This window comes from Podarcis bocagei (assembly GCF_964188305.1).
Source record: "Podarcis bocagei genome assembly, chromosome: 7".
NCBI classification, from domain to species: Eukaryota; Metazoa; Chordata; class Lepidosauria; order Squamata; family Lacertidae; genus Podarcis; species Podarcis bocagei.
In genome coordinates, this window is record NC_138132.1 from 30,170,678 (window position 1) to 30,190,682 (window position 20,005).

The 20,005-nt window shown below is 44.5% G+C and overlaps 1 protein-coding gene and 1 long non-coding RNA gene across 3 annotated transcripts in view; one reads left to right on the forward strand and one right to left on the reverse strand.

The window, feature by feature from the left end:
• Positions 1-20,005, forward strand: part of LOC308590191 — a 113,327-nt gene that overhangs the window by 61,682 nt on the left and 31,640 nt on the right. The gene's annotated exons all lie outside the window — the stretch shown is intronic.
• Positions 1,863-20,005, reverse strand: part of KIAA0319L (KIAA0319 like) — a 58,273-nt gene continuing 40,130 nt past the window's right edge. Inside the window, exons 12-21 of the mRNA XM_081199935.1 lie at positions 17,582-17,714; positions 16,468-16,616; positions 14,553-14,704; positions 13,504-13,642; positions 11,811-11,970; positions 9,468-9,613; positions 7,259-7,381; positions 5,511-5,601; positions 5,262-5,353; positions 1,863-3,864 (exon numbers count right to left, since the gene is read on the reverse strand). Coding sequence (XP_081056061.1) covers positions 3,677-3,864; positions 5,262-5,353; positions 5,511-5,601; positions 7,259-7,381; positions 9,468-9,613; positions 11,811-11,970; positions 13,504-13,642; positions 14,553-14,704; positions 16,468-16,616; positions 17,582-17,714 — 1,373 coding nt within the window. The 3' untranslated portion in view covers positions 1,863-3,676. The remainder of the gene's footprint in view (positions 3,865-5,261; positions 5,354-5,510; positions 5,602-7,258; positions 7,382-9,467; positions 9,614-11,810; positions 11,971-13,503; positions 13,643-14,552; positions 14,705-16,467; positions 16,617-17,581; positions 17,715-20,005) is intronic.

Here is a 20,005-nt window from a genome sequence, read left to right on the forward strand (position 1 = left end):
CATCAGACCAAAGGCCCATCTAGTTCAGCTTATTGTTCTCAAGAGTTGAAAACCAGGTGCCTATAGAAAGCCTGCAAGCAGGACCTGAGCACAACAGCACGCTCTCCTCCTGCAGTTTCCAGCACCTGGTACTCATAGGAATACCATCTCTGACACTGGCAGTGGTACACAGGCATCATGACTAGTAGCCACTACAGATGGATGCATTTGTCAGTTTCAGTTTCTCATTTTTCAGGTCAGCTCAGTTCTCCATCTTTTCACGTGTATGCATTTTTAAAAATTAAATACTCCACTTGAAAATTCATCAGCATTTTAGTATGTGTTTGTCCTAATCTACACATTTTTGCATGCAGTTTCCCTTAACAGAATGCATTTTGTATGTTGCTTTCATTAATATTTGCACGTTATCCTAGAATATGAATTTTGTACCCATTACTTGGCTGGAAAATTGCATTGCAAAGATCTGAAGGGTGGATTTTGAAGGGTGTGTGTGTGTCTCACTTTGTGTATTACGTTGGGAAGGGTGGGTTAGGCAGGTTCACATTTAAATGCAAACAAAACTGAATTTCTCCCTCATCCCTAGATTAGCCATTGACAGCCTTCCTCTCCAAGTCCTGTTTAAGACTTGAGGGAACAGTTAACTAGCTGCACAAGCCTGGCTTCAGGTAATAGAGGCTCCCTTAGTGCCTGGCCCCCAGCTATCTTGTGGATGGGCTCCTCCTGTAATGGTGGTAGCTCTAAGCTGCTTCCCACAACTTGCCAGCCCTGCTTTCTGAATTACACAGGCTGCACCCCCAAGGCATGTATGTTAGGGAGCACAGCATAAATAAGTTGGTGGCCCCAGGGAATTTAGGTGTGCGACCTAGAGCTCTGACAATCAGTGCCACAATCAGGCTACCCACTCTGTCGCAACTGCCCGGAAGGAGACAGTCAATCTTTCTGTCTAGTTGTGGTTTGGCAGTGACACCAATCTGAGCTCTGGGCCACACACACAAACTCGGTGAGCCCATTTTAATTCTGCTGGCCTGATCTGAACATACACAGACTGATGTGGGGTTGGCAAGCCTGGCTGTGCAGCCTCAAGCTCCAATCAATGCCCCTACCCCAGTCCCCACCACCTGCTGTCATGGGCAAGCAAATGTCAGGGTAGTCACAGAAGCAATAGGTTTCTGATTGGGGCAAGTTCTATGGTAAAGTGACCCCGTGTGTTGCTGCATGCTGGTGATAGGCCTGCTCTCTCCCTCTGAGACACACAAACTCCCCATCCCTCCAGAAACGTGCCATAGATTTCTGGGAACTGTAGTGTGTAAAGGGTGCCAGGAATTGTAGCTCTGTGGGGGGGGCACTACTATTCCCAGGATTCTTTGGGGAAAGTTCAGTGATAAAAATGTGTTTTAAATGTATGGTGTGGCTGTGACCATAGTTTGTGGCTTCTTGTGCCCACTGGGATTATGAAGAGCATGGGCTCTGATTCAGTAGTACAGATTTGGAACCTTTAGCCCTCCATCAGCCCCCAAAAGCATGGCCACCAACCAGGGATGTTGGGAATTGGAGTTCAGCAACATCTGGAGGGCCAAAGGTTCCCCACACCTGGGGAACTGAAAAGCCCTACTTCCACCAGTGCTGTTGTTGCAGTCACATGACAGCACTGCAGTGACAGTGCTGGGAAGGCTTGAGGACCCAAGCCTACACCTCTGGGCCTGCTTCCAAGGGGCTCATTTAGGCATGTTGCTTCACTAAGAGATGGGGGACAACTCAGTCCCTGGTTGCAATTTAAGCAATAAGCAGCCAGCACCCAACTTCTGTCATTCAGCTGGACAGAAGGGGAAGGGGTGAAAAAAGACGACAACAGTACCATCAACAACAATTCAAGGGGGAGAGATGCCCCCACAAGCTGAGCAGCATATTTAATCATCACCTTCAACAAATCAGTAGTGCAGCAATGTAAACAGAATTCAGGAGAACTTGAAAACTTGTTACGCACTTGAATCAAGGATGGCCAACTTCTACATTCTCCGAGGCCATTGTAGCCACCACCAACCCACCTTAAAGAGTGGCTTGTGACCTCTTAAGTGTGTAGCATTCTCATCTGGCTACCCTCACTCCAATTACAATAATAAAGGACCACAATTAGTATTGCAAGCTATTTGACTTTGGTTTGCCAACCAGGGGCTGGATCTGGTCTCTGGGTTGCCAGCTGGCCACTCCTGACTTAGAGAAAGAGCCTGGAATTCCAGTTTGGAAATTAAAACGAAACCCTCATCATCAAAGCTCAAGAGTCTTGAAGAGTTGCCCTTCAGTATTAGATGATGGTAGCAGCGGAGGTGGGGGGTGGAGTGTCTGTCAAAGGTGTATTCACCTTTGGGGAGAGACAAGGTTTGCCAAGTATGAAGCTGGTTAACAGTGTTGGTGAAGAAAACAATGCAGGTGACAAATGAAAGTAAATCACAAACATCACCATCATACTAGTATGCATCTTCCATTGACTTTAAAAAAGGGGAGTGGGGAGCTGGATTGTACAGTCTGGAAACTCTCAATCTCTATATCAAACGAGGTGCTCAAGGGAGACTCCTGCAGTTGCTTTCCATAAACAGGAAGTTTTTGAACCTCCTTGGTGACTGGACAATCGGTGTTTCTTGTGAGAAACACACAATGAACATGTAACAAACAACAAATAAAGGGAAGGGGAATTGGGAGTGAGAAGAGGCATTCATCAATTGGGGATCAGAGGGAATCATCAATTTGATACCCCTGCCTTTGTTTCCGATACCCCGCTTTCAAACTGTGCAAATATTATTTGTAAGATAGACAGCATATCAAAGGTTGTTTTTTTTCAAGTGGAAGAGAAACTTGCTGTCTTACAGTGTTCCTGACTACACAAAGGGAAGGCTTCCAGTATATGTGTAGAGTGCTCTTGAACAATGCAGGGGGATAAGGGGAGTCATAGACGTGGAGGTATCACTTCTGTTTCCACCAGTGGCAAGACTAACAATAATTTAAACACACACACAAAACAGGGAGGGGGACACTTTACAATTGTAAATGTGACCCATGGGGTAAATTCTTCCCATGCCCTGGAGACAGCAGTGCTTCACATTCTGCAAGCTTGGCCTCCTATTCCTTTTTGGAAAGAAAGTACAGTCCATGAGAGATGGGGAGAGGGACCCAACAGTCCTTTTCTGCAGCTGAAGTGCTTTAGAAAAGAACACAGTCCAAGGCATCCTGGCTAGAGCAAAGCTGTGGTTTTTGCAGTCAGAACTGTCTCCCTCCACAAGAGAGAGCGTGTGAAGAAGATGGCCACCCCCCCCCCCCCGAGGCAAGCAGATTTTGGGGCAGGTAGCACAGGGTGTGTATTGCAGTCCTGGGCAAGATGGCGCTTTTCACAGTTTCACAGGAGTGGTTTTAAATCCTGCAGCATTTCGGAACCAGCACCTACCCTTCACAGTCTTTTGTTTCACAGCTTCTTTTGCCAAATTTCCCTTGAAGTCCAGATTCAAGTACAGGCAGTTCAATTTTTTTTTAAGAAAAGAAAGATCTGCAGTAAACAAAAGTGTCCGTGTAATACATTAGCAGTGCTATCCACAACACAGCAGGTTTCTGCAGGCTCCTTGTGCAACTGAGGAGCAGAACAGGCTTCTGAGTCATTTGCTGTCCCTTTGCGAGTGCCAGTCCATGGCTATAGGATTTCCTCCCTCTGGTTCTTCGGCTTCGGCGTCACCTGCCCATTGCGCAGGAAACCATTCTGGTTGTGCAGCAGCTTTCCCTTCTCCCGATCTGGCCATGTAAAGATAGCTTCATCGCTGTCTAGCTCAGATTCTGAATGCATCAGGCTGGTGTTCTGGGCCTGGGCTTTCTGTTTACTGCCTTCAAATATAAACACACAAAAAAGTAAGATAACCCATTCAGTAAGAATCTCTCTCTCTGAGTGTGTGTGAGAGAGACTCCTGCTGCATATTTTATATCAGCATAAGAAGCTGGTCCACCTAGCTCAGAATCAGGGGTGGAGCACCTCCAGTCCACAGGCAGTCCCATTCTGGTCCCAATTTGGCCTGCAAGGTCATTTCCCCCAAACCACACCCATCTGCCCCACACCTGACTTTGCAAATGATGTCAAGTGTGGGGCAGGTAGAGATGCAGCTGGATTGACTGTGCATCTGGGTTCCCCATGGGGGACTTGACCACACAGCCAAATCCAAAGGCTGAAAGGCAGCAACTTTAAGCCTGCTTATCAGCCACACTTGAGAGCATTTGGATGGTTATACACAATCTTGCTTCCAATACCATTTCTGCTTGTAAACGTTTTGGGGTGCTCATACTGCTTTGTTTGCAATAGGTGTGTTTCCTGCTGCTTTCATAACACATATAGTCCGTGGGTGGGTTTTGCTCTGTCCTGGTCTAAAAAACCCCCTAAAAAAACCTTTAAATATATTTCCTAGCTGCCTACAGCCTGAGCAAAGCTATCTGCCATGATGTGCCTTGAACAAACATAAGAGCAAGCTCCACCTTGGGAGCAATCACTCCAGTGGCAGAATTGTGTAGGGGTGAAACAAGCTATTAAAAAAGGAGGGGGCAGGGAAAAAAGGCAGCATGCAACCCTCTGATAGCCTTGTTAGTACTTTTTTAAACTGTGTTTTTTCAATGTGTGTTTCCAGAAATATCTTTAAGGATTTTCAGTTAAAATCCACCTGGAAAAAGAGGCTAAGTCCCACCTCCATTGAGGTAAACAGGAAAGAATGGATCAGGGGTTGTCAACCTTTTTAGACCAGTGGGCAAATTTTGAATTCTGGGGAAGTGCTGGGGTTGTGACTTAACCCAAAATGGCTAGCATGACATAAAACAGAATTATGGAGACAACCAGCCTTGACAAACTTATGCTTACCATAAGACAATAGTTACAGCCCTATTGTGAAGATCACACAAAACTAATGAGCACTTTAAAAAGCAAAACTAAATGACAGATATAATGTAGAAGTTATTCTGAATTCCTCTCGGAAACCCTCTACAGCCAAAAGTGCTCCTAGCACATGGGGAAAAGGTGACCCCCATTTTGCTGCCTTTGTGGCAAGCATCTTGACATGCCTTGTTGGACAGAACTCTGAGGGGAACAGACACAACTGAATCACTGAAAACCCGGCTTTCAAGTAAACACCCACAGAGCTACAAGCTTCCCCTATGTCATGCAGTGATTTCAAAACCCTTGAGAATAGAAACCAGCCTGTGTCAGCATTCTGTGAGTGCTAACCTCTTTTCTGATGTCTTACCTGCTTTGGGATTTGGTTTTAACTCCAGGCTCTCTTGATCTGTGGCATCCAAGATCTTGTATTTGCTCTTCCTTTTGGGTTTTCCCTTACGTCTTAAGAAAAAATGGGGGTGGGGGAGAAAGAAACAGATTGAAGCTTAGATGGAGTGGGAGGCCCTCACAGAGAACGAGCACCTAACCCAAAAGTAAGAGCAGTGAACTTAACTGTTAAGGGAAGAGGGGTCTGGAAAGGCCTCAGGGCTTTACTCACTTTTTGCAGCAGCAGACCACCACCCAAGAAAAGATCCCCAAGGAGACCACGATAACAAACGATGCAATGACAACGTAGAGCACGCTCCATTCTGTAAGAAGGACAGAGATAGAATCTCAGCATCAGACTCTGGAGCTTGAACTAGGAGCCTCATAGTTGGGGCTGGGACTCGGATCCAGCTTCTGGGAGCTGTGGCCAGTGCCTTCATCAGGCACAGAAAGAGGAACAGATATATGTGGCATTGGTCCCCGTGACTGGCAGGAAATATAAAGTGCCTGGATTGGCCAAGCCTTGAAACCTGGTCTTCTGCCTTGCCTGGCCAAGAACAGATCGGCACATTCCGCCTGCTACACTTCAGGTTCTAGCTGAAATATAGGCCCCGGATCTGTCTCCAGCTCTCAGAACTTGATCTCAGGGACTATGGGTTGTAGACCTCACAGTTCAGGTCTGCCTAGGTGTATAACTGCATACTGCCCTGGCTGGGCTGACACTGGCCCAGTTTAGACAATCATTGAAACCAAAGTTTAGATTACTATTAATGATTCATATCCAGCCTTTGACGCACACACTTGAAAATTAAAGTTTCTCTTTCATTTTAGAACAAACCACAGTTTCTTAGTCTGAATCAATTGAGGGAACTGTGGTTTATTGTAATTAGTTAAAACAAACCTGGATCAATTTGACCATGATGATTGCCTGAACTGGGACATTTAGTATAACAGCAGGCTGAATTATGCTCCCAATGCCCTCATAGGAGACAGAGGTGGAATCCAAATAGGGGCAGCTTCTCTGAGTGCATATGTGTAGAAGAGTAGGGTGCAAATAACAGATCAATTACCTGGCTGAACTCAGAACAGGGCAGGGCAGGGCAGGCACAGACCCCCGAGGGACTTGCTAAGGAGCAGGGGTCCAACTTGGGCTCCAGGTTATGGGTGCCCAATGGCTTCCGTGACATAATGTGACGTAGTGATGTCATGTTACATCAATGCGCTGCAGTGGCACTTCTGAGGCCTGGTAGGACCTCAGAGGAGATCTCCAAGACCTTGTGTGGCCTTGGAGATCACATATGAGGCTTCGTGAGACCTCTGATGTGACTTCCGGTTTGTACCAGAAGTCGCGTCAGGGACCTGGCAGGGTCTCCAACATCGCCTTGGGGGTTGCAATGGGCCTGTGATACAACTTTTGGTAGAAACTGGAAGTCACATCGGTGCCCGTACTGTGGGTGCCTGGGCCCCCAGGGCCCCTATAGTTGGCGCTGATGCTAAGGAGTCCCTCAAGAACTACAGTTCTATATTTGTATGTCGCACCAGGATGGCTCAGGTACCTCTGCTGGGACTATAAGCAAAGTGGGAGAGTTGGCTGAGATACAACTCTTGATGTCTCAACTGGCCACTAATGTCGGAGTGGGGTGGTGACAACCCTTCACTAAGCCCTGTCCTACCAATCACCTAAGATGAGGCCAGAAGCTGCTCAATATTTAAGACACTAGATATAGTACAGCTGCTGATTTCTGCAGGTATTCCGTGTGATCAGGCCATTAATCCCTTCCCTCAAACATATAGGGTTCCTTGGCTATACCAAACCAATACCCAATACCCTTTGCCTGTTCTTCTTTCCCTTTGAGGGCTCCTTCTCCACAGTGGGGCATGACACAGAAACAAACAGAAACTTTCTGCATTTAGGCACTGAGCCTCTTGCAGAAGCTGTTGCCTTATTAACCATGAAAGGAAAGAGAGAGTGGTACCTACCACAGTTGCTCTCGCCATCACCTAGTTGCACTTTGATGAAGTTCTCCATCCAGAAAGGGTCACAAACACAGCGCTTGGTGAAGGAGTTGCAGTGCCCATGTTCTGAACAGTTCAACTGGCAGGCTGGAGGAGGGAGAGCCCAGTCAGACACCACAATTAAGTTTCACAGTCAAACTTGAAGGGATGAGGAGTCAAACATTTTCCCCTAGATTCTCAAGACAGCCAGGTTCAGAGATCCATTTTGTTCCTTATCTTATCTATATGATATACTGGATATGCTTGTGGGGGACACTGATCGATATCATGCAAGCAGGCCCTGTTTCATAAGACAAGTCTGTGCTACATGCCATTGAGAAGTGCAATAAAAACATCTAGTGATATTTGAATGTCCCCCTCCCCCCAAAAAAACTTAGATCTATGCACACACATATACACACTGGTGCAGAAAATTATGTGCAAACACTGGGGGTTTCCCCTGCCCCCAATGCCATTTTCTCTCACTTTCCAAGTTTCAAAAATGCATTTGTGGTCTCTTTTGCTGAATGCAAGCTTGCGTGCCAGCTCTATAATAACGGTCAGTAGGGCTGCCTTTTCCTTCTACAACATCACTGTTGGTTCTTGGTCCATGAGTAGCACCCAGTCAACTTCTGGTTTCAGCCTCAATGGCCCCTGAGGGAGATGCCAAACCCCAGCCAATGTGCATAATGTGAACTCCCTGCAGAACATAAATCCCATAATGCAACTGAGAGTTAGCAGGATGGTGTGTGGGTGTCTGTGTCACAATGACAAAGGCAGAGGCAGCCAGCTGTCAAGAGGCTTTTGGCTTCTCCTTCACAAAAACAGAGCTCTGCATATCCCCTGCTATAGCTCCTCCTCCACTTCCCACTGTGTGTTACATTGCCAGTTGTCTGCTCTTGCCGCTTTGCTTCTCACGTTTAGGCCTAATTCCCTCTTTCTTGTGCCATCCCCAGAAGTGGGAGCAGTTCAGCATGCACCCTGCCTCAGTTCAAGAAAGCAGCACAGATAGCAGCATTATGAATTGAAAACTTAGACTTGGAACCGTGAAGATTTAGAAGTGCACAATGGGAAGTAGCTTCCAAAAAAGAAAAAGAAAAAAAAGACTGACAATGGGAATAGAATGGAGGATAAAACCTTCTTTCTTCCCATAGATCAACTGCAAGGTCAAAGATAGGGTGGAGAAGGAAGGAGAGGAAAAGGGTGCTAAAGTGGATATGCAGGACTGAAGCCCCTCCTATCAAAACAGTAATAGCACTGTGCTGCTGGTTCATATGGCATGAACCATGGTAGTAAAATGCAATAGCTCAGAAAACTTGGCATAAAACTAGTCTAAGAACTCCCAGAAGAAAGGATCAGCAATAGTGGTATCAATACAACTGGGGGCAGACATCATATACATTTCAAGGAGGTAAGAAGCCATCATATCCGTTAAAAACAACAACACCCTAATGAGGTAATGCCCAGGGACAGATTCAAATTATGTGGCTTTAGGCAGATTTGTAATCCCACCCCCACCCTGCAACCTGCAACAAATGAGAATAACTCTGGTTTAATTTACTGGGCTCCTATTTGCAGTGATTCCTGAGATAACGTACATGAAGTGATCAGAACAGGCATGGTGGCTGAGGTTGAGGGAGTGGTAGTCCAGAACATTTGAGGGGCATCAGGTTAGTGAAGGCTGCTATAAGCAACTATATCTTCTCCCATTCTTCAGCTTGGTAGGAAAAAGAACCATCACTGTCGGTTTCTAGCTGAAACATTATTGCTAGGATGCTTGTTGATGGAACATAGCATTCAGTCTCTCTGGAATTTATCTAAGTGGAGAAATTGGGGTCCACTACGCTGGTCATAGTTCAGTGGCAGAGCATCTGTCTTGCAGGCAGAATGCCCTAGATTCAATCCCTGGCATCTCCAGGTAGAACTGGGAACGTTCCCAGTCTGAAACCCTGGAGAGCCACTGTCATTCAGTGTTGACAAATCTGATTGAGATAGGCTCCATATAAGGTGCCATTGTCAGAAGCAAGTTATTTTTTACAGTGATCCTCAACCCCACCCCAGATATGGTGCACTTACAGATGCAATGGCCTTAGGGAAAGTTGGACACAGGGAAAGTGAAACTTCTCACTGGAAGGAGGTGGTGCAAGGTGACAAGAAATGGTCAGCAGCCACATCAGCTGTTCCTCTGACTTACTGACTGTATTGATCTCCAGCACTCGGAAGATGAGGAAACCTGACTGCTGCTGCTTCCGCAGCTCGTTCTTGAGTGACCAAGCAATGTCATGCCCTTTGAAGATCTGATGAGGAGGCTGATTCCACACGTAGAACACCATCTTTGTGCTGCAATTAACAAGAAAATTGGGGATACAAGAAGCATAAATAGAAGGTTTCTCTCCAGAAAACCGCAACTACTGGGGGTTGGGATGGGTGAATGGGAAGAACACAAAGAAAGATTTCCATAATACAAAATCTTTAGCAGGTCTCGCCCCTACAAGCCTTCCTTTCCACTAATTCCTCAAGTTTCTTTGGAAGTGAATCCATGTTCTTTGAGAAGTCAGTTCTTGGAAGCAAAATAATTATGCAAAACCAAGGAACCAGACACACATATATCTGCTTTGTTTGCATGATTTATTGCCATTGCAGACTTCAGATTTTTTCCCCCAGAGCAAAATATGCATAGCTCTGCTCAAAAAGGACAAAATGTGAAACAGCCCCCCTGGAACCCTCTCTTAACAGCAAATCAAAGCAGCAGCACCAGAATCGAGCCATGCAAAACCCCATCCTGTCCACCTGGCATAGATAAAAGTGCTCCTTAAAAAGAGAGAGACAGACAGACACAGAGAAAGAGAGGAGCACAAAAAAGAAAAGAAAAGAAAAGAAAATGCATCCATATTCCATTTACTTAATGCTTTCTTAACTGCAGCCAAATATATATTGATCAGATGCAAACCTCTTCCTCTTCTGCTAGAAGGAAGAACGGTAAATGACTGGTCTGCGACTGGGATGATGTCAGGTGGAGGAGGAGGGGGGAACGGGGTTAGAACTGAAAGCCCAAAGCACCTCTGTTTCTTGGCTCATGTCATTAAGCAAAAGAATTTTTTCAAGGTTAACGAAAAGTGAACATTTCACTTATGTACCAGAAGATTCAGTCTGGATAAACTTGGCAGGAAGTTCAGACGCCCAGATTTCTGAAAGAACTGGGTAATGCACCAGGGTTAATCAAGCACTAGCTTAGGCAAGAGCTCTGTGCTGTTGCGATTCCTGGCACATGAGAACCTAGGGCATGAGGATCCACAATGCAATCCAGGGCTCCAAGCCTGGGTTTGTCCTCCTGCCCCAAAACCTAAGTCCTTATTCTCTGAAGAGGTTTGGTTTGCAGTGAAGCAAGGTTGACAACTGTAATGTGTATGGGTTGCTCGTGCGTAAGTTGCCGCCTCTCCAGGCTTTGTTGCTTTGCTAAACCTTTCAGTCTGGGCAGCCCTTCACTTCGTGGCTGCCTCAGTCGCTAGCAGAATCTGTCAGTGGGCGTTTCTTAAATCTTTTCCAACATAAAAGTTGTTTGACACCCAGTCTCCTCCTACTCTCTCTGCGCGGAAGTCTTCTGCGCAGGGTGGGCGTGGGTAGCGGAGGACCCGTGCTCTCCCCGCTGGTGTCCGGTGAAGAGTCCTGGAGCCCTCTCACCGATTCCCCCATCAGCCCCTCTATATCCCTGGTGTTGCGCTGATTTGCTTCCCCATCTGCGGAGCTGCCTCTCTCCCTGCTGGGCCCTTCTCCAGCATCATTTGAGAGCCTTCCCTCCGCCTCTAGCTCCGATGTCAGTTCCCTGACAACACAAACTTATGAAAATATATCCACACACAGGCTGCTTGAACTTGCACTTTAAGGCTGAAACCAGTTTTATGTGCAGCCTTTTTCTGTGCGTGGCTGTAGTTAAGCGCCCCTTCCCCCACCCTTTGTCTTCAATGGATACATGCATCTGGCTCTGAAATGAATGTGGGGTGCTCCTCCTCCTCCATGGGGGCTATCACCCTTAGCTTTGGTTTCCAAACAACTGCATGGTCAGTGGCTCAAATGCCTGGCACTTTCTCTTCAGGATTTTACTGTTTTACTGTTCTAAGAAAGTGGGGGAGGATGGGGAGAGAGGAGTGGGCTTCATGGCAGATACAAAGGCCAGAGAACTAGCACTGTTCAAACCCAGCTTCTGCTACAAACCTGGGGAAAAGCAGGTTTCCTCTGAGCTTGATACTGTGGATAAGTGTACATGAGACATACAGTGAGTGCATTCTATGTCTGTACACACCATGAAATTCTCATTATGAATGAATATTTTTCAAGTAAACATATGAATACAAGTGCACACAAACTTATCCACAAAATATTTCAATCTTGAAAATCAACCGCCAGCACTCAGCTCAAAAAGGGGAGTGCTGTGTTTTATCACTTTCCTATGTCTGTTTTTAAATGAGCAAATTGCAAGTGGTGCCTTTTAGGGTGCAACTAGGTTGTCTCGGTTAAGATCCTCTCCATGGACTCCTACCTCTCCTCTGTGTAAGGCTGAATCTTTTGTACGATGATGTCTGAATCCAGGACTCCCAGCAAAACCGCTATCTGACGGATAAACATGCCCTTCTGCCGTTCTGTCAGCTGGCTGACATTCACATCTAGTATCATCTCCACAAGGTTGTTCTTCCTTGGATCTGAAAAGAATGCATAAGTACCATCTCACTGATGAATTCCAGCTGATTTGAAAATTTTGGCTTGCCCCATTCCCAACTACATTTATTCAAATAGAAATATGAGCAAATGTACATGCTGTGTGAATCCTTGCATCCCCAGCTTGGCACAGAAGCCAACCCAAATAGACAGGTTGTGCAGAGCATCCAAGAGATTCACCCATTGGAAAAACTCCAAGAGAAGAGCATAGCTTCTAGCAACTAGGCTGTTTTATAATCAGATGCTGAACCAACTCCTGACCTTTTGCCCCTCCCTTCAAATTCTTCCATTTCCTGATACTCCCCATTGGATTCTGCTTAACACCTGCCCTCCAAATCTCAAAAAAGATCTTTGTTAACACCCCCCCTCTGGCTATCGGAAAAAAAAAAAAAGTATCACAGATACTACACCCATTTTCTCAGTGTTAGGCTGTCACAAAACCTTTCCCATGCATGTACTGCAACAATTATTACTGCATCCAATTACAAATGGGATTCCAGTTCTTACAACTGTGTCAAGATATCAACAGATGTAAACTTAGGAAGATGGAAAATTGGAGAAGTACGGATATGCAGTTGAAAATAGAATCAAAAGGACCCATGGAAGGGATGGGGGAAAGTCAGGAGATTCAGAGTAATCTCAGAATTTGGATTTTGTATTGTTTTATGTTGTATGTTTATATTTTCAAAAATCAATAAAATAGATTATTAAAAAGATATGAACAGATGTAAATAAAGAGAGCCATATATGAAGCTATAGAGGGATCTGGTATTGTTTAGCCAGTATACTGCATGTCTAACAACAGGATTTACTTCTGAGTAAATGTGTAGAAGATCAATCATACTTCTTCTGTAATCAGACTGATACAGGGCCTTAGTCCCGAGAGCTGGTGTAAAGTAAGGTCTAAGAGTGTGAGCTGGGAAGTAGGGATGGGAGGACCAGTCAATTTACCCTGTTTGTTTTCTTAAGAAGTCATCCCAAATATGTGTCAGCATTTTAGTGTGCATTTCTCCTAATACACACATATTTGCAAGCAATATCCCCAATCATGTGATTTTTTTTTTGTACAAAATTCACAAAATATGGAGAAGTGTGCATTTTGAAGGATAGTTGCATTTTGGTTCACAATCACATACTGTTTCAAGAAATGAGAGTGAGAGGAAGGTAGTTTCGCATCCAAACCAACCCCCACCTCCCGCATCCCTACCAGGAAGTCCTCAGTCCAAATCTCACCTCACTCATTAAGCAGGGCTTATGGATGCCCCCCTTGTCTATCTCCACATCTACAATAGGGAGTTAGTAATCTTTACAATATGTAGGCCATTATTACTAAGGTACTGTTTGTGAAGTGCTCTGAACATGCAAGGAATGTGCATATATTACAGTATTAAAATCAATAAATGAATACTTTTTAAAGTGTGCATATAAATGCTAATTATTATGATTAATTAGCAATAGTTTCTCTTCCAGAAGATCAAGTACATGTGAGTGTGTGTGCTTGTGTATGTGTAGCTCACCAGGTTTTACTTCCACTGTGGCTCTGTCCATATCACTCTCCCCTTTGGCGTCAGTCACTTTGAGATGGAATGAATATGTCCCCTCCACCAGGTTGGAGAGGAACAGCACCGCATGGTGGTCTGAGTTATTTAACACCTCCTGCATTTAACAAAAACATACAATGGTGATGATGCACCTTGCAATCCTGTGAAATACAAGGGAATATATCAGAAGTGCAGGGTCCCAGGGAGACCTAGGGGAGGAGTATGAAACCTATAGCCTCCTATATGTTACTGGACTCCAACTCCCATCTTCCTTGACCATGCTGGCTGGGGCTGATGTGACTTGGGGTCTACCAAGATCTGGAGGGCCACAGGTTCCCACTTCTGGTCTAGGGTGACCTCTTCTAGAGCTCTTCTTCTAGAGCATTTTCCTGAAACATTTCACACCCTCCCTCACTGTAACAAGTACCAGATTCCCCTAGGCAGAGGAGAGTTAGAAGCAAGCTAGGCTGTTTTTTTTAGCGAACAGCTTAAGAGAAAAGCCATCTTCTTCCAGATGCCCTTTTGTAACCAGGACTTTGAAGGAATCACTAGCCTTTGGAGCACTGAGACTATTTTGACTTTCAACATCTGAACTCTAAGAACATGCAGCAAAATTCAGAATTTTGAAGAAGAAATACATGCAGTCCTAGTCACAAGACACACTTGTTGGTATAGTGAAAAAATCGGACATTTCAAAGGTTCGTGAGTCAGAAGAAGAGGTTTAAAAATTAAGTCAAAACTGAGTGCACTTCAGAGGCATAGCTCCCATTATACCAACCCTTTCTTTGCATTTGCTATAATAAACTAACATGCTTCCCCCTGTGGCATTTTGCTCCAAAAAGCACCTCTGTGTAACTAGTCTTAGAAAGATTTAAGCAGGCCCTGAAGAAAAAGAAAATTCAGTACATTGGACTGAATTACTGCTGAGAGCAGTAACTCATGTAGCACTTTCCAAGCTTCACTAAAATTCGATGAGTCACTTGCACACAAGTAAACACTGCAGAATAGATAGCAGCATTACTCACCCCAGCCGCAGGGCTGACGTCATCCCGAGTCCAAAGGAAGGCGACAATTCCTTTGTCATCTGTGGATCTGGAGCCATCAAGCTCTGCTGTGTTGGTAGGAAGGGTGATGACAACGTTCCCAGCTATCTTTGCTGTGGGTGGCTTATTGATCTCTGAGTATGAAATGAGGACAAAGGATCAGAATACAAAGGAGCTTCAGCAAACTGTAACCCATCCATAACTAAGGAAAAGTTGACTAATTCTTCTTTAGCAATTCTAATCACTTAGTTATGTTTGATGAAGAATATAATACTACCAGGTGACCTGGTTGGGAAATCCAGGTCAGAAGTCCTGCTGTGTAGCCCACTGGGTTGTCTTTGGCAAAGTGCAATGGACTGTGTGGGTTTATTGCATAGGGGCAATTCTCCATCTCCTCCTGCTTTCCTCCCTTCCCTGCCCTCTGCTGAGGTATGGCAGTGCCCTCTGAAAGGCTCAGCATGCAAGGCAGGGATCTACACCGAGAGTTGGCTGAAATTAGGTGGAGGTAGCTTGCATATGAGTTGAGTTCTGCTTATGCAAGCCACCTGTCTATTTTCTCCAGAGTTCCACTCACATTACAGGCCCCTGTCCCACATCTGAGGCCTTCCTCAGGATACCCTGAACCTTGAAATGAAGATACTTATATCACACCCCCCCACACACACCCCACACATCCAAGGAAACTGCAAGGCAGGAGATCAGGACAGACAAAAGGAAGAACTTTGCACAATGTATGGTTAAAAGACAGAACTTGCTACAAGACTGAGCGACAGCTACTAGCTTGGGTGACTTCAAAAGGGGATCAGACAAATTCCTGGAGGATAAGGCAATCAATGGCTACCAGTCATTATTACTATATGGTACCTGCAGGATTAGAGGCAGCATGCCTCTGGATACCATTTGCTGGTGAACATGAATGGGAAAGTGCTATGATGCTCATGTACTGCTTGTGGGCTTCCCACAGGCATCAAGCTGGCCACTGTGTGACAAGAGAGCAGGACTAGGTGGGCCTTGCGTCTGATCCAGCAAGATTCTTCTTACATTCATCTGACTGCCCGCCTTCACCTGCATAGCAGGGAAGTTCAAATGCATCACATGGCTCAATGATTCAGGCTTCCTGCCGCTTAAGTGCTGGGAGAAGTGGATGTAGGCATGACAGAACCAAGTGTGCTTCAGGCTGGAGATTTGTACCATACCTCACAGGGTTGTCATGGGAATAACCAAGATAAAAACCAGATTTTAATACACTGAAATGTAGTGAAGGAGCAATGAGTAATAATGACGGGCAATTATGATCAACTTCCTGAAGCCTTCAGGTAGAGCTCTTTTATTTCTGTAGAGCCTCTTTTCAAAAGCTTGATTTTGCAATGAACAGTAGAAGCATTTTAACAGGCATTAGTGCTTGGATTTCATTCTCTCACAGAAAGCCCCAGAAAAAAAATGGGATCATCTGGCCGTTTGGAGAAACAGAGGCACATGGTTTGGGCAGTGATGGAATCCAAGACTGACGGAAGAGGGAAAACAAGAGTAATGTTCTCCTGTCTGTTTGTCAACTTGCTCAGGGGGCTAAACAAGGGCTATCACACAACAACCTCACAACAATCCAGTGAGGTTAAGCTAGTCCTGCCTTGGCCAACATGTTGCTCTCAAGATGTTTTGGACTGTAACCCATCACTTCAGCCAGCAGAGCCATGCTATTTGGGGCTGATGAGGGTTGTAACAGGTTGGGGAAGGCTGAGATATTGTTACTGACCCATCACCACCCTGTAAGCTTTCTGGCCCAAGAAGGAATTTCAGCCCATGTCTCCCTTGTCCTACTCCACCACTGCTTATCATAGAAGAGCTTCCTTACGTGGAGCCTTCTTAGCCAAAGGCTGTGTTCCCTCCAGCTACCCACCTTCCTTGACAATGACGTTAACGGAGCTCTGGCTCTGCAAGTTCCGCTCATCTTTGACAGTCAGCGTGAATTCGTACGTCCCGACCTCAAGCCCAGTGACTGTGGCGATGCTGCTGTTGGCATTTTCCAGTTTCACACCATCTGGGCCCCTGGCAAAAGGCCCCAAAAGAATCAGCATGCAGATGTCAAACTTTTGCACAGAAAAGAAGAGGAATATTCTTTGAACACTCAGCCAAGATGCTAGTCTCCCAGGTGCACTGGGCTAGGCCAAGATAATTTGTGCTGTAGGCAAAGCATTTTTTTATTCTTCCCTGCATCTTGCTGTATATTACAGGGATAGGGTGCTGCTTTCTCTTCAGGGGTTTTCCTGACTAGGATTGGAGTAGAAATTTGATTCAGTTCTCATGTAATGCCAAATATGTCCAATTCATGCTTTCCAAAACAATATGAGAACTGAAACACAGACATCCATCAAAATCCGCAGATATTCAAATTTTGCAACCTAGTTCTCAAACCAAAGAATGTTCACAAAAATGCAAATATTAAAGGACAATATGCATAAAAATCAATATATTAGTGAAAGTAACATACAAAAATGCAAAACTGTATGCAAAAATGTGATTTTTAAGGAGGAAATTCATGCTAAAATACTGAGGATTTAGCTTTAGTTTCATGAGGATTTTTTTTTAAAACAAAATTTCACAATTTACTGAAGAAATGTGGGAAAACGAGCAAACTGAAATTGAGAGATTATTCCATTCCTGTTCCTGATCATAGCCCCTCTTCTCTATTCCATAAAAGTGAACGGAATGAAAAAGCTTTCCCCCTATTCACTTGTATGGAATACAGGGGAAATGAGGTGTAATCAGGAAAACTAGGCGGAGGCACCATTCCCCCACCCGCCCCAATTTGATTAGTTGGGAACCCTTGCAATTCTCCCACCCTAAGGAGGCACAACTACTGCCTGCTGGCTTAGGCTGGTCTGGATAATAGTGGTTTTGTTTTGTTTTTTAAGATTCTACATACACTGTGCATGTTAGGGTACGATACGGCATAGTTCTGCATTATCATGTGCAAGGTCATGTGTCTGCAAGAGGGAGACAGAGAAATGTACCGTGTTTTTTCCCAAAGGAAGGATGCAATCTTCTGATCATCTGAGCTCTTGCTGCCATCCAGAGTGGTGCTGTCCACAGGCAGAGTTAGTTCTTTGTCTGGACCAGCATCTGCCTTGGGAGGCTTATTGTTTTCTGAGCAAAAGTTCACAAAATGAGAGCGATATGAAGGCACTCTTGAAATGAACTGGATGCTTATGTGGAAGGTGACAGACAAGCATAGTTCACATGAATATACAAAGCAGCCTTGAAGCAAGTCCACCTTGCCCAGTGTTACCTCTGCTGATCGGAAACAGCTCTGCAGGATGTCAGGCAGGGGCATTCTCCAGCTTCTACCTGAGAGCCTTTAATCACAGAGATTGGGAACTAAACCTGGGACCTTGTACATGCAAGCATGTGTTAACCTCTGAGCAACAAACCCTTCATAAACCCTCAGTAAAACAAAACCAAGGACGTTCCCACACTGGAAGAGTACTCTGGAAATGCCATGCTTTGTTCACTCATTTTCTATGAGGCATATATACGATATAGTCATTATATTGGTATTGTCCTGTGTTTCCCCCGTACTTTTCCTATCTTTTTTTCAGACTTCAGGAAATCTAATCAGTGTGTGTACCAAGATTACAACAGCACCAAAATCCCTACAGGCATAGACTGCCTACGTGAAACCCTTCAGGGTTTTTTTTTAAAAGGGGTGTGGTTTTGACTTTGGCAATAACATATTAGGCTGGAAAACCTACTGCCATATGTTCATACTTTGTTAAATCTTCACTATTAGCTTTTCAGTTAGTGTCATTTTATCAGCATGATTATTTTTTAAGTTGCACTAAAACAATCTATATCCACATTAACAAAAAAGAATGTTAGTACAAGATTAACTTCAAAATATTGTGGTCAGCATCGTTTTAGCAGTGTCCCTGCTCCAACGCATTTAATTAGCATTAAGATAATTTTTAGCCTTAAAAAAATCAAAGTAATGACATAGTAGAGCCTAAATAAGAAAGGCTTAGCAGAAAAATGAAAAAAAACAACAACAACCACACAACACAACAACCCTGCATGCTCAACTAAACAGTCCTTTCTCCAGCTACATGGCTTTATCACACCAAGTAGTGTGGGAGATGCACAGCTCACAAACTATAGGAATTCAATTACAATTGTGTTTGCAGCTTATTTATCTATTCCCTCATTTCCTTTCTAGACTGCTTTATATTTTTAAGAAAAAAATATCAAAGTGGTTGAAGATAAAACATTATCTTTAAGATTTCAAAATAAAACATTACTATAGAAAGTCAAATATAAAGCTTACATTAGAAGAGCAATTATTAAGCCAGGCATGGGGAATCTCCTGTCAACCCTAGCCACTGGGCATGCTTGCTGGGGCTGATGGGAGTTGCTGCTGAGGAGCAGCTGGAAGGTCAAAGGTTCCCCATACCTGGATTAGGTAGTACTAGCAACTACTTGCTTGGAAGCATCTTAACACTCCTCACACTAAGGGCCAATGCATATGCAACAGCATAGTCAATGATTAAAAGAATGTGAGTGGGCCACAGAATTATATGCTCTCTGCCAGATTCAAATGGTGTTTAAGAAATCTGATTAAGCAGGAAATCTAGTTAAGACATGTGGCGGTGGAGATCTTAACCACAAGAGATTCCCCCCAGCTTAAAAACTGCAGTGTCTTCCATTCTGGATCAGTTTGACAATAGGTTTGTGTCTCTTCACAAAATGGAAGCTCACATGACTCAGAAATCAGGCTGACATTTTCATAGCACCACACAAATCAAAGGGCATACAATCCAGAAAACTGCAAGACTAGCTTTCTGCTTGGTCCAGCAGAGCCTTTGACTTTTTGCTTTTTCCTGAATAGCAATTATCTGTGCTGTACAGCAAGCTGTGTTTGAAATTGAAGGGAGTGGGTGGCACTGCTATTTGGGGAAAATAGGCTTTACAAAAATAATAATAAAGGGAATGATCCAAAGTTACGTGCTTTGGAGTTCCCATTGGTCTCAATGGTTGAAATCAATGGTACCTATAAATATGTTCCTTTGTCTGGATCACTGCCTGTCTAGAAGAGCTTATTTTCAGATTGTCCCAGTGTTGGGCATGATTAGCTACCAGACATTTATCTAGGTTCAAGAGAAAACCAGCTGCTCTCAACCAGCCCCACACACTGGCTGCACATACACCATATTTAAACTTCTCCCAAATAATCCTGGGAACTTTGTTAAGGGTTTTCTTAAGGGGTCTGGAAACTATATCTATTTGATGGCTAAACTACAATTCTCAGGATATTTTTTTGGGGGGGGGGGAGTCATGTGCTTTAAATGTCTGTGTATGAAGTCACTATCTCTTCATCCCCCTTAACCCTGGTCCCACATATATTAATGTCAAATACAGGCTTCTCATATATAATAGGGGGGAGT